This window comes from Podarcis pityusensis (genome assembly GCF_964106645.2).
Source record: "Podarcis pityusensis genome assembly, chromosome: 4".
Lineage (NCBI taxonomy): Eukaryota > Metazoa > Chordata > Lepidosauria > Squamata > Lacertidae > Podarcis > Podarcis pityusensis.
Window position 1 is genome coordinate 67,287,201 of NC_138027.1, and position 22,358 is coordinate 67,309,558.

Below are 22,358 nucleotides of genomic sequence, written 5' to 3' on the forward strand. Positions count from 1 at the left end.
GTGTTGACATGAAGTCGGTTGTAGGTTGCACAAGCAGGCCCAGCCTACTCACAAAGGTGCCCATGTACTTGCCTGGTCTGTTGGCTTGGGACAAGCTCCATGTGAATGGGTGTGTCCTAATCTTCAAAAGGATTGCTCAAGGGACATGGCAGAGGTCGGGACAACATCTGAGCTTTCAGCTAGCCATGAACCTTAGAACTCTGCTTTAGCTGTTGATTTGCTTGGGCCATGTAGTCATAGAAAGCTTTGGGTGATCATTGTGCTGAGAGTCCATGTGCCATGATTACATTGTGCTGAGAGAGCCAAAATGGCAGTGTTGGCTACAAGTCATTGGCTTTACAGGAATCAATGAACCCTAAGATTTCAAGAGCATTTGTATTGTTAAATCCCAGTAGCTGGGATTTCTAGTTTAAAAAAGGGGGGGTGTTACTTCTCTCTTCAGTACCTGCTGCATCTTTTCTAATTTTATCTGAGTTGGAGGGGCAGGTGCTAGACATGTCATGTGGAATTTGATTGACAGTGGTGGTAGCAACCAGGAGACTAAGGGCCAGTGACTCATCAAGAAGCAAGGACCTGTTCATAATACTTGAGAGAGTGCAGAGAGACAGGGCCTTTTGGGGGTGGCACCAGAGTTTTGAATACTTACTTTCTCCACAGCACACTTTAACGCACCAGATGAAGCCAATCTTATTTGACTAAGCTTTTAATAGATGAAGATTTAACTCTGTATTTGCCATTTAATGCTGATACATGAAACTCCATAAAATGCAACCTAGAACAAATCAGGTGGATACGTAAAAAAGGTGTTTAGACACTGTCCTTCCTAATAAAATTCTAATTCGGATGCAAAAGGCTCACCTTTTATCAAATTGGCATGTAAAGTTCTGTGCTACATCAATGTGAATGGTAAGTAGAGCAGAACCAATCAGATCTTAAAATTTACCTGCTTTTATTCAGATCACATTGAATGCATTAGTTAGAAGTTGTGACTTATTCAGGTGTTCTCTGAAGTATAATATAAAATGACAGAAAATAATTACTGGCATAAATGTAATGACTATGTACATCATAGAAGGAATGATTATAACCCAGGCATAGGCAAACTCTGCCCTCTGGATGTTTTGGGACTACAACTCCCATCATCCCTAGCTAACAGGACCAGTGGCCAGGGATGATGGGAGTTGTAGTCCCAAAACATCTGGAGGGCAGAGCTTGCCTATGCCTGATTATAACCCGATGAGCTCATTTCACGCCCACCAGAAAAGGGTAAATCCTTTTATGATCTGGAATAGGAAGGGCAGCCTGTGACCTGTATTTACATGAAGATCTGGCTGTGCAACTGCAGTTCATTGCTTAACCAATTCTTTCTAAAGCATAGATAAGAACACAGCTGCAATCACATATAGAGTCAAACATAGGGGAACTTGATAATTGTAAATTTAAAGGAATGCTTGGGAAACAGCTTCTGCATAATTTTAATCCACCACACTATTTCAGACATTAGCTTCGTAAGTGAAAACTGGCAGACATTCATCCAATGCTTATATTTATTCTGCCCTAACAACATGTTCTCCCCACCAGGAATTGTTATGTTCTCATTTTAGTGATGAAATAAAGATGCAAAAGAGACACACTAATCTGGAGAGTCTTGCACAACTACTGTACAAGGGGGAGGGCGGACTTGGAAAAAGACTTAACATTAGGATCCATTTCAGCAGAGAATATCATCAAGGAATTTCTCTTTGGTGAGACGGCACTATTACAATCTTAACAGAATTGTTGTAGGGAGGTGGAAGAACATAATGCAGGGAGGTGCAAACGTAATGGGTGCTATATAGAGCAACAATTCATTGTGGCAGAGTGTGAAATACTATGCACACTTACTTGCGGGGCGGGGAGCAGGGAACTTTTTGTGAACTCAGTGCTCTTCATATGCATAGGATTAGTCTGCAGGGCTAAAATCCTGGGCATGTTTGTGGGAATGAGGCCTCCCGCCTCCGGTGCCCTTCCACTGTTCGGATTCCATTCTTAGACCGAGGTAAAGTTCTCAAACCGGGACACTATTTCCGGTTTTGCGGAGTTCTTAAACCAGACTGTTCTTAAACCAAGGTACCACTGTATAGGGAAAGTGGAATCAGCACTGCCTGAAATATACCTTGGGGACTGCCCTGATTTCCCAAGCAACTCAATCCAACATCCTCACAGAGCTCCCAGGCAGTATGAAACAGCTTGCAGTCCATGTGGCGCTGAAGTCTGAGCTATAAACATTGTATTAACATTTATGAGGATCCAGTGACCCATTGCTGTGAGGGTTGGCAGCATTATCGGAATTGCCTCCACTTTTGCAAATCCATGGTCACGACGGGCCCAGGAGCACTTTGGAACTGGCTGAGCATGAATGAGTATGTGCGGTTTCTTGAGGGGGAAGCCCCATTGCGTGCTGTCTCCGTAAGACAATTTCATATTCATAGCTCCAGTAAGCAGTGCCTGCTGATGGGAATATCACACGAGCAAAAGAGAACAATAGCCACTGTCCTCAGGTATCAGGCAGCAATTTATTTCCATGCATCATCTCCCAGGAACGGTTGGCTGCTGATTCTGTTTTTGGACCTGCTCTGAGGCTACAATAAAATGTATCAAAATCTAGAAGGTACCCAGAAGGTACCATTTGCTCCAGGCCCAAAAACTCATCCAAGCTCACGTTAGCCAGAACCATCCCATTAACTGTCTGCCAAAAGTGGAGAACGCCAGAAACTCAGAGCGGTGGGAGCTAAGGTCCACAAGTGCTTTTCTTTTTACTCATTCCCACCTGGATAATTTCCCTCATTTTGGGGTCGTCTGTGTTGGAAGGCTTATGGTCACCACCTGTTCTTTCAAGGTAGGTTCATTTTATGACTGAATGATTCAGCAGAAGCAGCTGCTGTCTCTCTACACTGCCTGTTTCAGTCATAAATGATTCCGATGGACATGGTAAAACAACAACACTTTGCTGCGTGCCCTTTGGTGATCTTAGGCTCCCCACAGAAAGGCTGCTTAGGATGTCATGGTTTAACATTATAGGAAAAAGAGACTGAATGAGATTTGGGCTTCCAGACTTCCTTTCTCCCCTTCCTTCATATCCATAGATGGGAAATTGGAAGCTTTCACTTAAAATTAACCAGAGTACCCTTCTTGTGATTCCTGAAATCAAGAGACTGTGGGTTGCTGTAAGTGTGATTACTTAACAAAGCAGAATAACAAACCAGGTTTGATCCTTGTTTGTATAAACTAACCATAGTTAGGAAAAACTACAGTTTGTTGAGTTTGGATATAACAAGGAAACTGGTCAGTTCTCAAGTAAAAGCTTTCAATGTTTTTGCATGCATGGTGGAAGAAGAGGGTGAAGTGCAGAGCAGGAGGCTTGTGAGGTAGTTTTTGTAACAGGAAAGCATGGTTTAGTATAGCATTACATTGAAGTTATCTATAGAGAGGAAGTGCTGAGGTGCCATTTGCTATACTTACCATGAAAATGGCACTAATAATTTCTTCTGAGAGAATAACACAATCATCTATTTGTTACTTTGACGCGTTGTTCACACCTGTGCATTAGAAAAGAATAACATGGACATTGTTCAAAAATAACATTGAAATTGGAGTCAGAAGCGATGAGCATAGGTTCATTGCAAATAGACAAAAACCTTCATGTTCAATACATGAAATATCAGTTATTTTCCAATACACAATTCTTTACAACCTGTACTATCTGATTTTTCTTTTGCTCAACACTCAACATCGTCCAGGCCTAACACTATTTTCATTAATATATGTCCATGTTACCCTATTACATGCATTCTTGTGCACATTAGTTGGCTAGAGAACTGCACTGCAAAATTCAGAGACATGTACATCTTGAAGGATGGCTGTGTTTTGACTGGCATATTGTTTCAGGAACAGCAGTTTTGCTAGGTTCAACTTTAAATATGAACTTTGCCAAATTTCTCATCCATCCCTACCTGGTGTTCTAGAAGGGACCAATGGGTCCGCAATTGCAAAGTGACTCAGGGCTCCTAAAGGCAACTTCTTTATTGAGCATTCATCCTGGTTTACCTGATAAAGTTTAACCTAACTAACAAATGAGAAAGATAACTTAGGAATGCATATGCAGAGGTGAGCAAATATTTTTTGAAAAAAATCAAATGCTTTCATTTTATTGATGAATGCATTTTTGATACCCACAGCCAAGTTGCCCATCAATTATGCCAGAGATGTTGCAATGGGGGAGACATTTTGCACCACCACCAACCCAGGGACCCAAAACAAGGTTTAAAAGCTATGCTGAAAAAAATACATGAAGCCAGGGTAAATGCATTTTACTTTATCATTTTTATAATCACATGTCTGCTGTGCCCTTGAGAATAGCGCTGCCCATGTCTGTCTGCTTCCTTGTACATTTTCTTCTTTTCCCCTTGAGCATTGTTTGCTTTACAAATGTTCTTTATTCTGGCCGGTATCTGCTTCTCTGGCACAGCCAAGTATGTTTTGAAATGTAGTCAGCTACTGCTTCCGAAACATTTCATTGTGACATTTGCCTTGACTGCTGATAAATACCCATGCTGTCTGTAAAAAAACAAACAAACCAAAAATAGTTTATGGGATGAGCATCGGATTGAATTTAATAACACATACCAATCTCAGAGGGGCCACAGTATAACATTTCCCTAATGTTCATCTCCTACATGGTTTTTTTTTGGGGGGGGGCATGGACTACAACTCCCATCATCCCTAGCTAGCAGGACCAGTGGGCAGGGATGATGAGAATTGTAGTCTGAAAAAAGCTGGAGACCCAAGTTTGGGAGACATCATGTCAGAGGAATAGAATAAACGTAATGGTTATCTTGAAAGGACTTCCGGGTTAGCGCCATCGGCAATGGCGGAGTTCCTCTGACCGAGAGGAACCCGCTCCGTGAAAATCGGGTCTTGCCGCCGTGGCGAAGGCGGAGACCCTCTAAAAATCCCAGATGGAGGAAGCCTGGGAACGTGGGATTCGGCTGACACCAGGAGCACCTCCCCTACTCGCAGGGAAACCCTTTTTCGGGGATCCGAAGCGACGTGGGGTGAGTGGCGCGGTGTTTTGAATTAACCGCTACTTTTACGGAGTGAAGGCGCACAGCCGTTGCCGGGGAGCGCTGACTTTTTCCTGTGGACAATTGGACTCTAAACAAGTACCCGTGAGTAGAACGGAAAATTGGATTAAGAAACATTTTAATTTGGCACTGAAGCGGGAAGGTTCTAAACAGGAAGTCTGCTTCCCGTTTTTTGTAAATAGATTGAAGCAAAAACTTTGCAAGCTAAAGTCTGGAAAGTCGTATATAAAGGTCTAAATTTCCTTCAGTTATTACCATCAAAACCCCTCTTGGAAGCAGGAGAAAAGGGGGGGGGGGATTTTTGACTGTTTAAGCCTGCAGGAGAGAGAGTAAAGAAAGATAAATTTCCACCGTCTCAAACCTGGGAACGGGGTGTCAGAGTCAGAAATTTATGGGGAAGTTCATCGAGTGTGAATGGAACGTCTTTTGACAGATAGTAAAAAAAAGAGAAACAAATTGACTCTAATGTTGCTTCTTGCATTCAAAAGAAACAAAGTATTTGAAAAATGAAAGTAATTTTCTTTTGTTGGTCCTGCTTTCAAAAGATGGATACAAATAGAAATTGTCTCCTCTAGAGGGAGCTTGTTAATTTGTTGCCGGAGTCGATCTGGGGATTTCACAGCTGTAAGATTAGGATCGTGAGACCAGACTTTGACCTTGAATAAAAATGTGTTTACAAGAAGTCTTGGTGCTTGCTTTTTGCAAGACAAGTGCTTTGCTGGAGCAGATGCATGAGAAGATGGATCTGATGACTGTTGCAGTTAAAAACTTTGGACAAACGGCGAATACCCATATAGAAATCATTCAGGAACCAGCCCAGGAACTTGTTTTGACAGGGCAAGCGCAAGTGCAGAAGATAATGGAGGAGGTTGCTGTTGAACCTCAAGTAACACAAATGGAGAGATCCGAGGCCTTGCAGGAGCATAAGCCTCTGTTCTTGAAGTTCGAATCTGGAGTGGACAAGGGGGGGTCTGGAGTTGTGAGGGCTCTTAATTTTGGAAGGACTTTGAAACATGCTTTTAAATACTTTCTGGATTACAGTGTTGACTGTGGGGAATGGGACTGTGGGGAATGGGCTGATCTGTTGAGGAGAGATGGAGATATTTTTGGATTGGAGTCCTCCCGAGACCTACCCCCCAAGGAGAAAGGAAAGAAATTAATAAAAAGATCAACAAAAGACAAAGTAAAGTGCAGGTATAAACAAGAAGAAGATCTGCAGAAGGGACATGGAAAAGACTTAAGAGCCTCGGACATAAGATCACCAGGTTGATGGACTAGATGGAATGGACAAGAAGGACTGACAAAACCTGAGACCAGGAAGAAGAGACGTTGGATGAAGATTGGAAGAAAGTTTTTTTAAAAAATATTTTGAGAATTAGTGTAAAATTAATGAGTATTAGGAAAAATGTTGGAATGAAACTATTTGGCTTTAGCAGAAATGATATAAGGAGTTATGTACATTAAGTTTTAAGTTTTAAGGTCTTTTTTTAATGGCAAGATAAGGTTAAATAAATTAATGTAAATTGAATGACAGAATATAGTGAAAGATGGAAAGGATTTGTTGAGTTAATTAAAAGGTTAGATCATTAAGATAAATTATATAACAAAAAATTGAGAAAGATGGAAAGAATTTGCTGAAACAATTAATTAAATTAGAATATAAAAAGGGAGGTGTGAGGAGGTCGATGAAACAAGTAAATGAAAGATAAAGATATGGAACATTGGATGTGTGTTTTAATGTTATTGTGTTTTTTTGCTGTATTGTATTGTTTTTTATGCTTTTCTCTTTATGTATTGTAATGTATGTTTTGTTAAATTTTTTGTTGTTTTCTTTTTCTCTTTTTTCTGTAATTCTTAAACTCTTAATAAATATCATTAAAAAAATATATCTTGGAAGCTAAATGTAGTTGGTAGCACAGAAATAAAACAAGATAAAGAGATAAGTTTAAAAGAACGTTCGTGGTTCTGCAAATCAACACAGAGTGAAAAAACAGCAACAAGTAATCACAATAGAAAGGGTTTTGGGGAGGCAGCATTGGTCTGCAAACCTGAAAGGCTGCCACCTAGTTAGCAAATACATCTGATTTCTTTCTTTCTTTCTTTTTTGCAAGGCGGGGAGGGATATTTAGTAAATAGCCTTACATCTAAGCTGTTCTTTAGTTGTCTTTGTAATCCATTACAGTGTATTAGCCAATCTGAATGAGTGTAATCGTTCCCAAGGGAGCACTTCTTGGGCTTTTTCCATAAGGAGATCAGAGGTAAATGAAGTGGATTGTTCCGAGATTCAATCCCAGGAGATGATTCAAACCTAAGAAGAAGATGCAACGTTTTCAGAGACATCAGCCAGGTAGGTCAGGAAGAGGAGAGTGAAGGGCACTTATTAGTTAATGTTGCCAACGTTTCCCAGAAACCCCTGGTTTTTCTTGATATGTTAGAGCATTGATGCTGGATTAAAAAAATCACCATTATTATTTTGCTCCTTTGCTTAAAGGGAGACGATGTAGCCACCAGTCCAGACTGTCAGTATTTTGTATGTGGGTTTTAACCACATACTGGCAAAGTCAGGTTGAACAATTAAAGTGTGTTTGGAACTCTTGTGAAAGCAGATTTCATAAACCAGCTTTATAAAAAAATGCAGGGGAAAGTGTGGGGCAATGACTGTGTAACATGACACTGTATAACTTCACTGCAAACAAATCAGAATGAATGCTTGATAACCAGTGGGTGCTGTACAGTATAACCTCCTGAAACACTTGGTCCAGGCATTTGGGAGACAGCTGGAGACTATGGAAAAGGGGTGTCCAGCCCTAACAGCTCTCTGCACTCCTAACAAACTACACTTTTCTTGATTATTTGCAGAAAGCCATGACTGGTTAAAGCAGAGGAACACTGCTTTAAATGTGTAGTGCAGATGAGGCCTCTCTACTTAATTGGCTGAAGGTACTCCCTGCCCCCATTTTGCATATACCATCATTCTAATCAGTAATAATAATGATAATTTTACAGTGGTACCTCGGGTTAAGAACTTAATTCGTTCCAGAGGTCCATTCTTAACCTGAAACTGTTCTTAACCTGAAGCACCACTAATAGGGCCTCCTGCTGCCGCCGCGCCACCGGAGCACGATTTCTGTTCTCATCCTGAAGCAAAGTTCTTAACCTGAGGTAATATTTCTGCGTTAGCGGAGTCTGTAACCTGAAGCGTATGTAATCTGAAGTGTATGTAACCTGAGGTACCACTGTATTATCTATATCCTGCTCATCTGACTAGGTTTGCCCAACCACTCTGGGCGGCTTCCAGCAGAATATAAAAACGTAACAAAATGTCAAACGTTAAAAACTTTCTGATACAGGGCTGCCTTTAGAAGTCTTCTAAAAGTTGTATAGTTCTTATTCTCCTTGACATTTGATGGGAAGACATTCAACAAGGCCAAAAACCATCTAGAAAATTTGAACTAAAAGCCAAGATGGAAGGGCAGGGGTGAGGAAGAGCTAAACTTCCAGTTCACCACTAATATAATGAGGACAAGCCACGTGATGCAATTGTGTTGCCAGACACGAAATGAACTGTGACAAAATTGATTGAGGAGATATTGCAGGGGCCGACTATAAATCTGAAATTCAAGGAATCTGAAAAAAAGTCAAGACTGAAACTGTGGCAGGATTAATAATTTTGGCACTAAAATGAGGCAGCAAAATGTGACATTTAAATATTAATGTTGCTTCCGGATGGAGCTGGTAATCAGGCAGGGATATGCCACAAAATATTTAGGAATCTCTTGGGTTCAACATATAAGCAGAGGGACAGTTTTTCCAGTCTGTTCCTTGTAGCAGGAAACAAATCATTTGACAAGAAATGTTATGCTCTGTTCCATAGATGTAAATCCCATTAGTTTCGACATATGTTATGTGCACATAACTGAACGTGGGATCACAGCCTATGCTCCCGATTATTACGGAGGGAATCTGGTTCTCCTGTTTGCAGCAGCAGCCTTGAACAATCGTGTGGGTTTATCTGCTCCTCATGGGGACGGTGTGTTAATTCTGCTTACATAAGGGTTAATTTGATTAGGAGAAGGATTTAGTGATGCAAGAGCCGTCTTTTCTTATTTTTCTCCCACGAGAAAGAGACTATGCACAACTCCTGCTTGCGACGTTAAAAAGTGCAGCGATTTCACCCTCTGCATTCTTAACCACACAGTGGCAGCCTTCTCCATTCAGGATTCCTGTGCCTGGCACAGTACCTGTTTAGCAAGTCTCAGATTGTGGCACAACAGCTTTCAAAAAATAAAGAGGTCGCTGATTCAAGCCCTTGCTCAACACTCTCCTTTTGATCCTTAGCTGCCTTAAGGCACCATTTTGCCAGAGAGATTCAAGGATATACAGGCAATGTAAGTTTGCGCAATTAAGGGAGATTAAAGTGCTCTGTCAACGCTGGCCTGGTGCAACAAATCCCTATCCCCTTCTGAAAATAAGAACTGTGCTCTTTTGATGCTGCTATGTGGGGAAATGAACTGAAAAGTGTGGGTTGAATATTATGAATATTATAATAGCGAATATTAATGGGAAGACGTACAACTACCAAACAAGCAAATCAGACATAGTTTAACCTCCGCATGAGCTTTGTGGAAGTAAATCAGGATGAAGGCTCAATAAAAAAAAGTTGTTTGGGAGGAGCCCATATACTGGACATGGCATCCTCTCTTTTTTTCTTTCCCTTGAGACATCTTCATCTTTGGTAATCAGATTCTCTCACTCATATTACATTAGCCAAAAGTTTCTTCCATTTGATCAAATGCTAGCAAGTCCCAGTAATGCTTGCCATTGCCGTGTAAAGGTCATTGTGCTTAACAGTCTTTACTGGAATGGCATTTTTTAAAAAAGACATCCATTATTCTAAAATGTTTTAGCTGAATTGGGAGGGGGGGGTGAGAAAAAGGATATGGATTTCTTTCCTGACTATTCTGTTTCATTTCCTTCTCGAGCTTTTGGTTTATTTGCATTTTATTTGCTTTGGCTATCACTATTCAGTACCTTGCTTGACCTTGCGTATCAAAGACAGAGGTGGGATGGGGTAAAGGAGAAACATGCTGCCCTCTTACGTGCTAGAATACTAATCTGGAGTTGGGATGAGGGGGGATTCAATTCCCTTTGCATTTAAAGGCAAACTTAGAAAATTGCACTTTCTGAAACAATACTTGAACCAAAACACAGCTATTGTTCAAAATTCACACTTTTCTAAATTTTGCAATGCAAAATTCTCCAGCCAAGTAGTGGCTTTTTTTTTTTTTTTTTGCAGATATTAGGGGTAAGTGTGGAAATAAATGAATATATTAGTGATATAAATAAATTAATATATTAGTGAAAATGGCATACGAAATGCATTCTATTAGGGACAATTCCTTGCAAAAATGTATATATTTTGGGTGTGGGTCCTGGCCTGGGAGGCTAGGGCCCTGATGGACTCTAGATACAAAAGCTGAGGTTGCTGAAGAGGCCAGAGACAATGTTGGCTCTCTTTTAGTGCTGATGCAGGTCATCAAGCCTGAGCTTCCACATCTACCACCCACTATGAACCACCATTGGCATAATTGACAGGAAAAGCAGCATATAAGTTCTGTGCTTAAGATAATACAAAAATGTGTTTATTAAGGGAAACCCACACTAAAATGCTGATAAATTTCCATAAGGAATATCTATCTATCTATCTATCTATCTATATCTATCAGAAATGAGGATAACTGATTTTAACATGGGTGAAAAAGAGAAGCTGAGAGAACAAAAAATGAACAGATTTGTTCACCCTTATTTGGAGCATCACATAAAAAAGGGGGGGTAGAGAAGAGTCTAATAAATGAATAAGGTTCAGATAGATTCATGAGTGGGAATCCTGGGAAGTGCTGTTTGCTAAAGGTGCTGAGAGTTGTTAGGAGACCCTTATTCCCCTCACAGAGTTACAATTCCCAGAATTCCCTGGGAAGAGGGATTGACTGTTAACGCACTTTGAGGATTGTAACTAATAACACAAAGACTTCCCCCAATAAATGTCAACATTCCACAAATTAAAATTATCAAAATATTATGCCTTATTGTCTTATCTTATATTTTCTATATAGTGTATCGACGTTTTGCCTCTCAGATTTGGGAGACTGTTATCACTTACCATGACTGAATGTTTTCCTGAAGTATTTTTTTTTGTCTTGAACCACAAGTTTCATCTGTCTGCTTGTGCAGCTGTAGGCCTGTTTATTCCAAATATCCAGTGTTTGTTTCATTACTGAAATTCTGTCTTTATCATCTGTGCGCCACAACCAGTCCTGCCTTCCCTCTCCATCGTTTGCCAGATGACACCCCTGTAAACCAGCGTTCCAGATCCTGCTTCTCAGGGTCATTTTTCCTGCTCATGTACTGCTCATGTAGTGTACTCTACCTTTTCCCCCCTAAAGGAAAAGAACCTGGTAGACTCAAGATTGCCCAGAGCTGTCCCTATAGGTACACATTGTAATTATCACATGCAGACTGATTCCAGTGGCCTTCACATAATGGATTACCTGTTGCAAGACCATCGCTCTGTATTTGTCTCTTCCAGCTGAAAGGCCTTTAACACAACGCCATCCATTACTATTGATACATGCAGCGGCTTCTATACAATCCCTGCCTGACTTTATAAATGATGGGGGAGCGCTCCAACTCTGCTGAACTGCTGTCATCAAACATACAGCCAAGCAGCCCTGTCAAAAGCATTGTCAGCATAAATGAGCAAGGCTACAGATGGATTGCTAAACAGCTCGGCTTGGTTGCATTAAGGGAAAGGTGTTGGAGGTGTGATCTGCCTCAAGGCTTGCCTTCACAAACTTGACCTGCTTTCGTGATGAAGGGTAGGGACAATCTCCCTGAAATTGAATCATGTTGCAAAAGCTGTGGCAGGGATCTTGTGCCTCTTGTGTGCGGGAGGAAAATAGGCTTAAAGAAACCAACTCGCCTTTCCGCAGCATTTTGATCTAAGTGAATGAAATCACATGCCACGAATCAAGTCCATGAATACCATTTCCAAATTTCACAGGAGAAATGACTTTTTAACATAACCCCCGTTGTCCATGTTTACATTGGAACATTTTATTTTTTGGAATGACGCGAAAAACACATTTTAAGTCCTGTCCAAAGCAAGAGGTCATCAGCATGCAATGCCTTGTGTCGTGACTAATCTTTAGATTCCCAAAAGGGTCTAGCAGAGCAGTGGCGTAGCGTGGGGGGTGCCAGGGGGGCCGGCCGCACCGGGCGCAACATGGGCGGGGGGCGCGTTCGCACTAGCAGCTCTCTGCCCCTACTAAAATCCACGGGTTAGGGAGCCCGCGCTCGCTCGGCTTGGCGAGGAGGTCGCGGAAGGGGGAGAGCGAAGCCTTCTGCCGCGGGCAAAAAAAGGAGAGGAAGCCGGGTGGGCGGGCGGGCGGGCTGGCTGGCGGGGGTCTGGCTGCGCCTGCTGCTGCCGGTGCAGGGCAAGGCAAGCAGAGCGAGGAGGAGAGAGAGGGGAAGGGGGGGGAAGCAGCTAGGAAACGCTGCGGTGTGGAGGAGGAATCAATTAAGGAGAGAAAGCGAAAAGCCTTGGAGAAAGGGAAAAAAGGAAAGAAAAGAGGCAGCTCCAGGAGAGCGCGGGGGAAAGAGAAGCCTCGCTGCTGCTGCTGCTTGGGAGAGTAAATTACTGTACTTGCCTTGCCCCGGGTTAGGGGGCGCAAATTATTTGCCTTGCCCCGGGTTAGGGGGCGCAAATTACTTGCCTTGCCCCGGGTGCTGATAACCCACGCTACGCCGCTGTAGCAGAGGCACTACAGTTATAAATGCAGGCTTGTGTTCTCAGGATCACTGAATACTGCTTTATTTTTGCTTTATTTTGTTGAAGCCATATCTATTTTGTTTTAAAAAGGAAATAAATATTTATTTACTAGGAATGTCAACAAGTCAGGCAGAATTTTTGGAGAGAGGAAATTGGATTATTCAGCTCTATCCTTTTCCTATCAGATTTAATAAATTAAGGAGATACCTATAAGACAGATCATGAAATCTCATTCCTCTTTGATTCTATCTCTGTATTCCTTAGAATACAGAGCATTAGCATAGATGCTTCAATATCGGCTTCAATTTGGTTGCTGTTTTCTATTAATAGGTTGAGTCTTCACTCCGGAAGCTTTCTCTGAGAGACCTTGATAGCTGCTGATAGCAGGACATTCACTTTGCTGTTCACATTTTGTTGGAGCAATACAGTTTTCTGTGAGAGTACGCTGCTGCTGACTGAGTAGCCATTGGTTCGTGAGGTTGTTTTTCCCCCTCCTTCCTTCTTAAGGTCAATTCTGTCAGGTGTACTTGTACTGTTTTGTTGCCTCCAAGGAGCTGACTTCCCCTTAACATTTCCCTTTTCAGCTAATAACAAGACTCTGGGCAAATGTAAAGCATAGCTGGCATTTTCCAGAGTGAACAGCTCCTGCCCTGTTGAATTTCTGCCTATTCTGAAGCCCTGAATAGAAAAAGTTCTGCCAGAGAAAGGAAGGGGAAAGGCTGCAGCCCAGTGACAGAGCACTTCCTCCTGAAACAAAAATTGTTTGAGAGAAAACAAAGGCTTGGCATCTGTTGTCAGACTCCATCTCCCATCAGCCCAAGCAAGCACGACAAATGGTCAGGAATGGTAAGTTTTATCATCCAACAGCATCGTTTGCTACTTTGTCGATCATAGGCACCTTGTCCTGAATTCTTCCAGTATGTTCTGCCTCCTGAGTCAATGTTTTTCACCTGTTTCCCATTAGTTGACCTTGGGATTATAGTAACAAAAGAAGAAGAAGAAGATATAAATAAAGTAGATTGCACAAGCCTAGCATCTGCCAACACTTGAAGCAGAGGGCAGCTGTCGCTCATTGTCATTTCTGCCATTGCTATTCACTTCCACAATCCCTTCTGGGCCAAACAATAAACATCAGGGAGAAGAAGCAGCAGGACTCAGATGCTCTCAGTGGTGGGATCTTTTCTGTGAGGTGGCACCTTGGTAGGTGCTCAGCCATTTTGACCTCTGGTGCCAGTTCCAGGCATTCTCTACACCTTTTGGGGAAAAAGAACCACACGGCACTACATAATTCTTGCTCAATCTCCGTGTTTCTCTTTGGAGACAAACATCACCCAGCTACAAAAGAATGGTTAGCATGGTTCTGTTAAAACGATTTGATAAATAGATGCATTAACTAAAAATTAACTATTAATTGACCAAGTGGGAAAAAAAGAATGCTTAAGATTAATGAAGGAATTTCATTTGAAATGAAAGCATTGTTGTGGTTTGGCTGATAATTCATTTCATTTCTTGTAACAGATGGCAATGGTAGCTTATAAGATAAGAGCACGGAAACAAGATGTTAATAAATGTTGAACAAAAAATACAAGTAGTACTAAAGAGAATCATTGCTGATCCTTGCTTTGTAATAATGGAGGATCTTTCAGGAAATAAAAGATTTTAAACAGCTATAATTCTAATTCTTTGTGATTCTTCTCTGGCAATTTCATCAGTATAAAACCCATGTATACGCACTTACCTGGGATTCCCAGAGACTTGGGTAGCTTCCAGACACCCTCCTTATTAAGCATTTATTCTGACATGTTTGCAGAAAGTTTATGTGGAGGTAATAGGATGTCTGCTGCTTATTGAGCATTCGTTCTCATTTGTTTGCAGGGAAATTACACGATGTTCCGTCAAGCAAATGTTACAACACAATTTCCAGTGCATATTCCTGTCACCTTCCTTACAGCAGTTGATTTTTTTAAAAAAATTGGTTTGTTGCAAGAGCAACAAATCCACTTTAATTCTTCAACCTTAATTTGTTGGTATGTGATTTAATCATCCCTCAAAATAGCAACAGCCTAGATGTGGCCTTACTCCCTCTGCCCCAAGGTAGCTTTCAGATGATCACTAAATTGCAGGAGCAATTCAGTCACATACTTGGAAATGTAGATTCGCCTACTTTAAATGGATTTAATAAACTCCGGCAGTATTGTGCAACAAATGTCATTCAAAAAGCAAACAAAAATACTTTTTTCAGCAAGGAAAGTGATGGTAAAATGCCCTAGAAAGTGTGGGATAGCAACTGATTTGCAGGGAACCATATAACTTCTCTGCAAACAAATAAAGATGAATGCTCAGTAAACAGTGGACAGCATAGAGTGTCTTCATAAACTCTGTGCAAACAAGTCAGAATTACTTCTTAATAAAATAGGTCAACTGGAAGCAACCATAATAGTTCAGTTTGTGGGTTGGGTTTTTTCTTGCAATAAGAACTAGCAGCAATAAAAGGAAAATATGCCCTCCCAATCAATAATACATTTTTATTTTTTTGCAGTAAACCTTTTTGCAGAAAATGGGAAATAGTAATGCTTTTTAAAATAATAATAATAATAATAATAATAATAATAATAATACATTTTATCTATACCCCACCCTCCCCAGCCAAGACCGGGGTCAGGGCAGCTAACAACCGATAATAAAAACAAGTTGATTGAAATGCAACTTAAAAAACAAGATTAAAATAAAAAAATCTTCCAGGTTTCACTCCTGCCACCCATGTAAGCAAAAATACCTCATTTTTTTGTTTGGTTTTTGTTTACTTTTTATTTCTACTTTAGAACACATAGCAAGGATTTGGACCACATAGCTCTGGCACCAAAAGGTTAACAGGTTATGAAAATCACAGTACAGTTTTTAAAATTCTTCAGATAAGTCAATGATAGTTAAAATGATAGCCACTTTTTTCTTTCTTTCTTTTTTTATAGTAAAGATATAAATTAGAGGTCTGTAAACGAGTCGTGTTTACCTACAGAGCTATCAACTCGCAGCTACAATGAGAGCAGCAATAGAAAGTCAATGCTAAACTGAGCTAGGTCAGGAAACAAGTTCTTAATCAACAGTGCGATACAGGGAAATACGATAGGTCAAATTACAGTTTTGGCACCTTATGCTGAATGTCATCAATAATAAAAAATATAGTAATAACCAGGCAAAAATGAAATGAAATGAAATAAGTGCACTGTCTTGGAACCAAGATAAAACCAGCCATTTCTCAGGTTGTTTCTACAAGTGGACACTATGAAATTAACCACACCCTACACAAGTTGGACCTCAAAAACTACAGTTCTAGGAAAGCAGGAATATTAAAATGCACACCCACAAGGATATTAAAGTATAAATCGTCCCCCTTGACACCCCCCCATGCCCTGTTAGTAGAAATAATTTACAATCCACAAAGGGACTTCTGGGCAAATCATTAACTACAGACATTAATGGAATGTAGCTTAGACTTGTTTCATATAGAAAGGCAGCGTTACCCTGAAAAAAGTTTGGTCCTCTTTAAACTCATTGCAGTGCAGCCATTACAGACAGTCCCATGGTAGATGCTTTAAAGTATTTCTTAAATACAGCTTAGAGACACTGGGGGAGGGGGGTTGGAGAGAGGGAAAATGGCCCCATTTAGATTTGCTTGGCAAGAGTCTGAAAGAACCACGTAGCAAGAGGAGGAAATCAGGGCAAATCCTCGTTTGGTGATCCCACAGTATCTCGTTTTGTGCAATTGTTATCGAAACTTTCCTTTCTGTTTTTCTTCCTCTTCTAACCCCGCCCTTCATTTAGTACCACAGAAAACAAAACCCTCAGTCAATGACAGGAAAGACATTTCACTCTTTATTTACAAGAGAGTCACTTTGGCTAGAAGGTCCCAGCTCAGACAGAAACGTTTCTAATCTTTGTGTATATCCTCGTGGCGTATAATTTTGTACGTAATCCAGTAAAATATATTGAAGATGAGAAAGGCCAGCGGGAAGGCTGCTCGGGATATGGTGTCGATCCTTTTGGCACGGTCCACAAACCTCTTTTTGATGGAATCGGAATCCTTTGGCGGCGGGGGCGGGGGCAGGGGCGGGTTGGGAGGCGTGGCTTTGATGGCAGCGCCATCTTTCACCTGGAGGCAGTGACCCATCCCATAGCCGCCAAAGTTAAACCGGCTGTCGCGAGCAGCATCTTCATCCTGGAGGGTAAGCAACGGAAGGGAAAGGCGGTTAATCGTCTATGCAAATCTCATTTAAGTTTTCACCCTTAGCTGTTGAGCAAGAGCTCTGTTCATAATATCGCTTTCCAAATGGGCAGCGCCACAATATTTCCGACAAAAGAACACTTGGATATCCTCTAATTCTATTGATTTCGCCAATGGAGTGGTGGACACATGTCATGACCAGACCATAGGACCATAGGAAACGGCCTTGCCCCATTTACTTCAGTACTGGCAGTGAACATACCCTTCAGCAAGCCCAGGCCAAAAACTGTGATGCACGTCTTCTGAGCTGTGTTCTCAGGCAAGTCATGTGACCTGTGTGAAAGTACGGAGGCCCAAAACACATGTGTTTGGGGCCCTGTGTTCTCACATGTTTTTGAGTGCCATGCTTTCATGTGAGAGCTCAGGGCCCCCAAACAGGATGTCCCAATTTAATTAGGGCAGTTGAGCGGTATCCATGAAAAGCATTGAAGAAGAAGAGAAGAAGAGTTTGGATTTGATATCCCACTTTATCACTACCCGAAGGAGTCTCAAAGTGGCTAACATTCTCCTTTCCCTTCCTCCCCCACAACAAACACTCTGTGAGGTGAGTGGGGCTGAGAGACTTCAAAGAAGTGTGACTAGCCCAAGGTCACCCAGCAGCTGCATGTGGAGGAGCGGAGACGTGAACCCGGTTCCCCAGATTATGAATCTACCGCTCTTAACCACTACACCACACTGGCATTGGGAGACCTTGGGCCAGTCACTATCTGCCAGCCCAACCTACCTCACATGGTTGCTGTGAAAATGAGATAACTCCCCATGTGTGGCATGTTAAGCTTCTCAAAGATGGATTATGAGTAACAGTTTTAATATTATGCAAAACAACACTGGCCTCCTCAAAACAATCCTAGGAACTGTTATTCTGTAAAGGGTGCTGAGAAGCTTGCTTTTAGAGGTTTCTTTCTCTTTCTCAACAACAGCCCCTTTGCAATGTCCTGTACTGACAAAATATGAAGCCGGTTTTCATTTCTGTTGCAGACCTGATCTGACATTTAGACATCCCAACACAACTCTTTGGCACATGTAATTTGCTTAATATCATAGAATAGAATCATAGAATCATAGAATTATAGAGTTGGAAGAGACCACAAGGGCCATCGAGTCCAACCCCCTGCCAAGCAGGAAACACCATCAGAGCACTCCTGACATATGGTTGTCAAGCCTCTGCTTAAAGACCTCCAAAGAAGGAGACTCCACCACACTCCTTGGCAGCAAATTCCACTGTCGAACAGCTCTTACTGTCAGGAAGTTCTTCCTAATGTTTAAGTGGAATCTTCTTTCTTGTAGTTTGGATCCATTGCTCCGTGTCCGCTTCTCTGGAGCAGCAGAAAACAACCTTTCTCCCTTGGATAGCTTGGGTGGTATTCAACTAAGTTTTACTCAGTGTGGACTCGTTGAAATTAATGAGCACAACTAAGTTAGAGCCTGTCATTTCAGTGGGTCTACTCTGAGTAATACCATCCCTTTAGTAGTTCCACATAAGTCTTCTGCATGCTTCTGTGTAAGTCTTCTATGAGTCTAAGTCAGGCTTCCTCAACTTCGGCCCTCCAGATGTTTTGAGACTGCATTTCCCATCATCCCTGACCACTGGTCCTGCTAGCTAGGGATCATGGGAGTTGTAGGCCAAAAACAACTGGAGGGCCTAGGTTGAGGAAGCCTGGTCTAAGTGCTCAGCACCCCAAAGAAAATAAAATTATAAATTGGATGGATTTTTCCTCCCTTCCAAAAAGGTAGCTATTTGATTTATCTTCCACACCAAGGGAAACATGCCCTGGTAAATTTGCAATGAACTGAGTTCCTTTTAAAACCTTTAATAGCACTTGCATAAGCATAGAGCGAAGCTGCATTCCCAGGACGCTTTTCCTGTTCCTTAGTGCTGCACGCAAAAGCAATGCAAATCCAGGTCAGAAGGTTAATTAAAGGAGAACAGGTTCTCAGCAGCCACTGTTTTGTGTTTTAAATTTATTTGGAAACTCTCAAATATGCTAATAGCTTATTATAGGAGACGTTCATCTGGCTTGTCCAGATTTTCCCCAAAATAATGAGCTTCTACTTTACACATGCCAGCCTGGAGTTCCTGATGAAGGAGGCGACAGCAATTTAGAGAGACTTCCTTATGTGTGAGTCGCTCCCTCACACACCCTTGCAGCACCTCCTCACACTGTCTTGGGGAAACTACCGACTAATTCCTGTTGCTTGCCCTTTGCTTAGCACTGCAAGCTCTGGAAAGTGACCTTAATCTGACAGTTAAGGATAAATAACTTGCCTTGTTTATTTTTTTACTGGTGGGAGCTCGGATGGTCATTGCTAAACAATGGTAGTCATGTATAATAATAGTACATGGTACACAAGAATGGCAATCATGGTTCCATAATGTCTGGGTTGCAGTCCTACCCAGACGTCTTACACAACACAGGCGGGTGGTGAGAGGCGAAGCGAATAAAGATTGGCTAGGAAGTGCGGTTTTAAATGTTTCCCTTTATTAATTAGGACTCAAAATTCTCAGGCCCTCCTAAGACCCATGCCTCCCTTTGTAGGGGCTATACTGACCCATAATAATCATGCAAATCATCTAGGAATGACTCTTTTATTATAATTTGATCATCTGCTGTGATCTAGTCTGACTCTGTATCAGGAATTTTATCATTTTTGTCTGTAGGTGGATTCTGCTATGTATGTATGTATACTCAAGGTTGCTCTATTTTATTTTTTGGAAATCAATAAAAATATATATTTTTTTAAAGAGAAGAAACCTTCGAAACCCTTCCAGGGCCATAGGGTTGTTATGCTAACGTAATACTTTTCTCCAATTCCCCCCCCCCCCCGCTCATTCTGAGAATGGAAGTTTAGGCAAGGATATTGAGAATTATGTTATAGGTTCATATCCATCTCAAAGAAATACAGTTGCCAGGAGAAGAAACCGCTGCTTCACCAGATTAATAGCTGTCGTACCCATTATACAGAATGAGGTGCAAGACTGACATGCAGGGATGGGTACATCTGTGACTTATGCTTTTTATCCATTTCTAATTTTTCCAATCTTCAGTTCTGCACGTTTCCACACACGTTTGTGAAATTTTAAAACAATCCTCATGAAAATTCACCAGCAAGTTGGTGCAAATTTCTCCTGATACATATCTGAATGCAATTTTGCCTAATAAGTTTCTGTAACATAATGAAATTCTTTTGTATGTTAGTTTCATTAATGTATACATTTTTAGGCATACTTGATCCTAGCACTCGCATTTTTGTACATGTTACTTGGCTGGTGAACTGCATTGCAAAATTCAGGTAATTTGAAGGATGGCTATTTTTGCTTCCTGGAATGTTTCAGAAAACATTAATTAGGTAGGTTTGCCTTTAAACAGAAACCAAATTGATTTTCTCCTCCATCCCTACTGACATGGGAGCATTCTAGACTATACCACCTCAGTAGAGGGGTTATTCTTTTTGAATCCTTGTTCATATTAAAAAAGAAAAAATAACTCACTCTGGGTCTATGGTAAACCTTTCCAAATAAAAATACTGATTGCAATGTGGCAAAGTAGTTACATCAGGGAGAGAAGTTTAGCATGTTTCCCCCCTCCCCCAACCAAAAGCATTCAAAAACATGACACCCACCCACACTCACCTGCAGTCTGAAGTGGTACAGCCCAGAATTCTACCACATCACTCTACCCACCACCTCATTCTGAATATGCAGATTGGCTCTTTAGCATTGATATGCCCTGAGGAGATGCTAAAAGAGGAGTGTGGGAGGAAAGTTCTGAGCTTTAAAAATGGCTTGTCAAGCAGATGAAGGATCTGTTGGGAGGAGACTCAGAAGCCACATCGTTCATGGAGGGCTTGCTATGCAGCCTTTCAGATCATGACCTATGACTGTGCCAGCTCCCTTTCCTCTACCAATCCCCTGCTTTCTTTTTTAAAAAATTAAATTATATGCATGTAGGGGGTTACGAGATGTTGAGAGATGCTTCTTTCCCTCTCAGGGAGTCAGAAATTTGTGAACAGGCAACTCAGATATTTTCTTTGAGCAGCATGTGCACCAGCAATTATATGTGCATTAGAAACATATTATTTTGCTGGGGTACACAGATTTAAAGACAATATAATGGGAGTGGATGGGGAAACCCAGCCAGATGGGCGGGGTATTATGATTATAATTACGATGATTATTTAGAGCAAATTTTGTGGCTAGCCCACTGTCCTTCAAGAACACATACATGATAAAAAATAGGTCCTTGGGAAAAGGCCGTTTCTTGCCTCCCTGCTGGCACTTGGCTAGGAAGTCCCTGAAAGCCTCCAAAATGGTATGTCTTGTCCTAATTATCCAAAATATGATGGGGAGGGGAAATAATGAATCCTTGCCCAGTAAGAATAGTGCAAACAAGTCCAGTGCCAACAATTCCTGCCCCCCCCCCGCAATCCCATCTGCCCTGAATATTAAACTCTATGCCAGTTTTAAACAAGCAGCTGTGGTAACACATGTTCAAGAGATAAGTGAGACCTGCTTTAGCTTTGAGACTTATCTCCAGCAAACCCCTAACATGTGTTTTCCTCCCAATTACCAACGCATCTTGCAGGAAGAAGGCTCATCAATGCAATTGATCGCTGCTGCCTCAAGTCTGCAGATCACCTCCCGCTAATTTAAATGAGGGTATTTTGAGCACTTTGGAAGATAGTGCTGTGTGGGTGTCCTTCCTATTGCTAAATTGATATCTGCGTCTGGGAAATGCAGGCTTCAAGTAGGCAAAGATATACTGAAATAAATGTACGGAAAACACTTCAACGGTTATGTACAGACGGAGCACTGTTTCAGTTCAACTCATTTCAGTAGCTTTTATCGGTTTTGATGCTTTTATCTTCACATGGCCCTTATAAAATTGGAACGCAATTGACTCTCAGACTCATCACATACACAAGCAACACGCATAACCTGTCTGTTTTCATTGAAAGACTTTGAAACTGTTCCAAAAGGTGTGAGTTAAAAGCCTGTGAGACACAGGACATGATGAAGTGGCTAAATTTAACATGAAATTGCTCATCAACCTGGCTCATCAATTTAAACATGAAGCTCTCCTTAGCAGCCAGATATCCATCTTAGAGCTGTCCAGGCATGCCTGTT

The 22,358-nt window shown here is 41.4% G+C and overlaps 1 protein-coding gene and 2 long non-coding RNA genes across 16 annotated transcripts in view; 1 reads left to right on the forward strand and 2 right to left on the reverse strand.

Annotated features, from left to right (window-relative positions):
• Positions 1 to 4,505: 4,505 nt before the first annotated feature.
• Positions 4,506 to 11,880, reverse strand: LOC308474874. Of its 2 annotated transcripts, none has more exons than XR_013984983.1 (3): positions 11,672 to 11,880; positions 7,266 to 7,431; positions 4,506 to 4,596 (listed from the first exon to the last, which is right to left on the reverse strand). It is a non-coding gene; the product is annotated as an uncharacterized lncRNA (long non-coding RNA). The 2 variants fall into 2 exon arrangements; XR_013984984.1 differs by having other exon boundaries at positions 11,284 to 11,880.
• A 1,661-nt stretch (positions 11,881 to 13,541) lies between these two features.
• On the forward strand, positions 13,542 to 22,016 carry LOC308474890. Its single transcript, XR_013985006.1, has 2 exons — positions 13,542 to 13,797; positions 21,817 to 22,016. It is a non-coding gene; the product is annotated as an uncharacterized lncRNA (long non-coding RNA).
• The window catches only part of GLRA2 (glycine receptor alpha 2), a 115,218-nt gene continuing 108,530 nt past the window's right edge, over positions 15,671 to 22,358 (reverse strand). For 3 of the 13 annotated variants that reach the window (XM_081001385.1, XM_081001376.1, XM_081001375.1), the window contains one exon: positions 15,678 to 17,167. In XM_081001385.1, coding sequence (XP_080857511.1) covers positions 16,880 to 17,167 — 288 coding nt within the window. In that variant the 3' untranslated portion in view covers positions 15,678 to 16,879. Of the gene's footprint in view, positions 17,168 to 22,358 lie in introns of all 13 variants that reach the window. The other 10 variants (XM_081001381.1, XM_081001377.1, XM_081001379.1 and 7 more) reach the window with 8 other exon arrangements.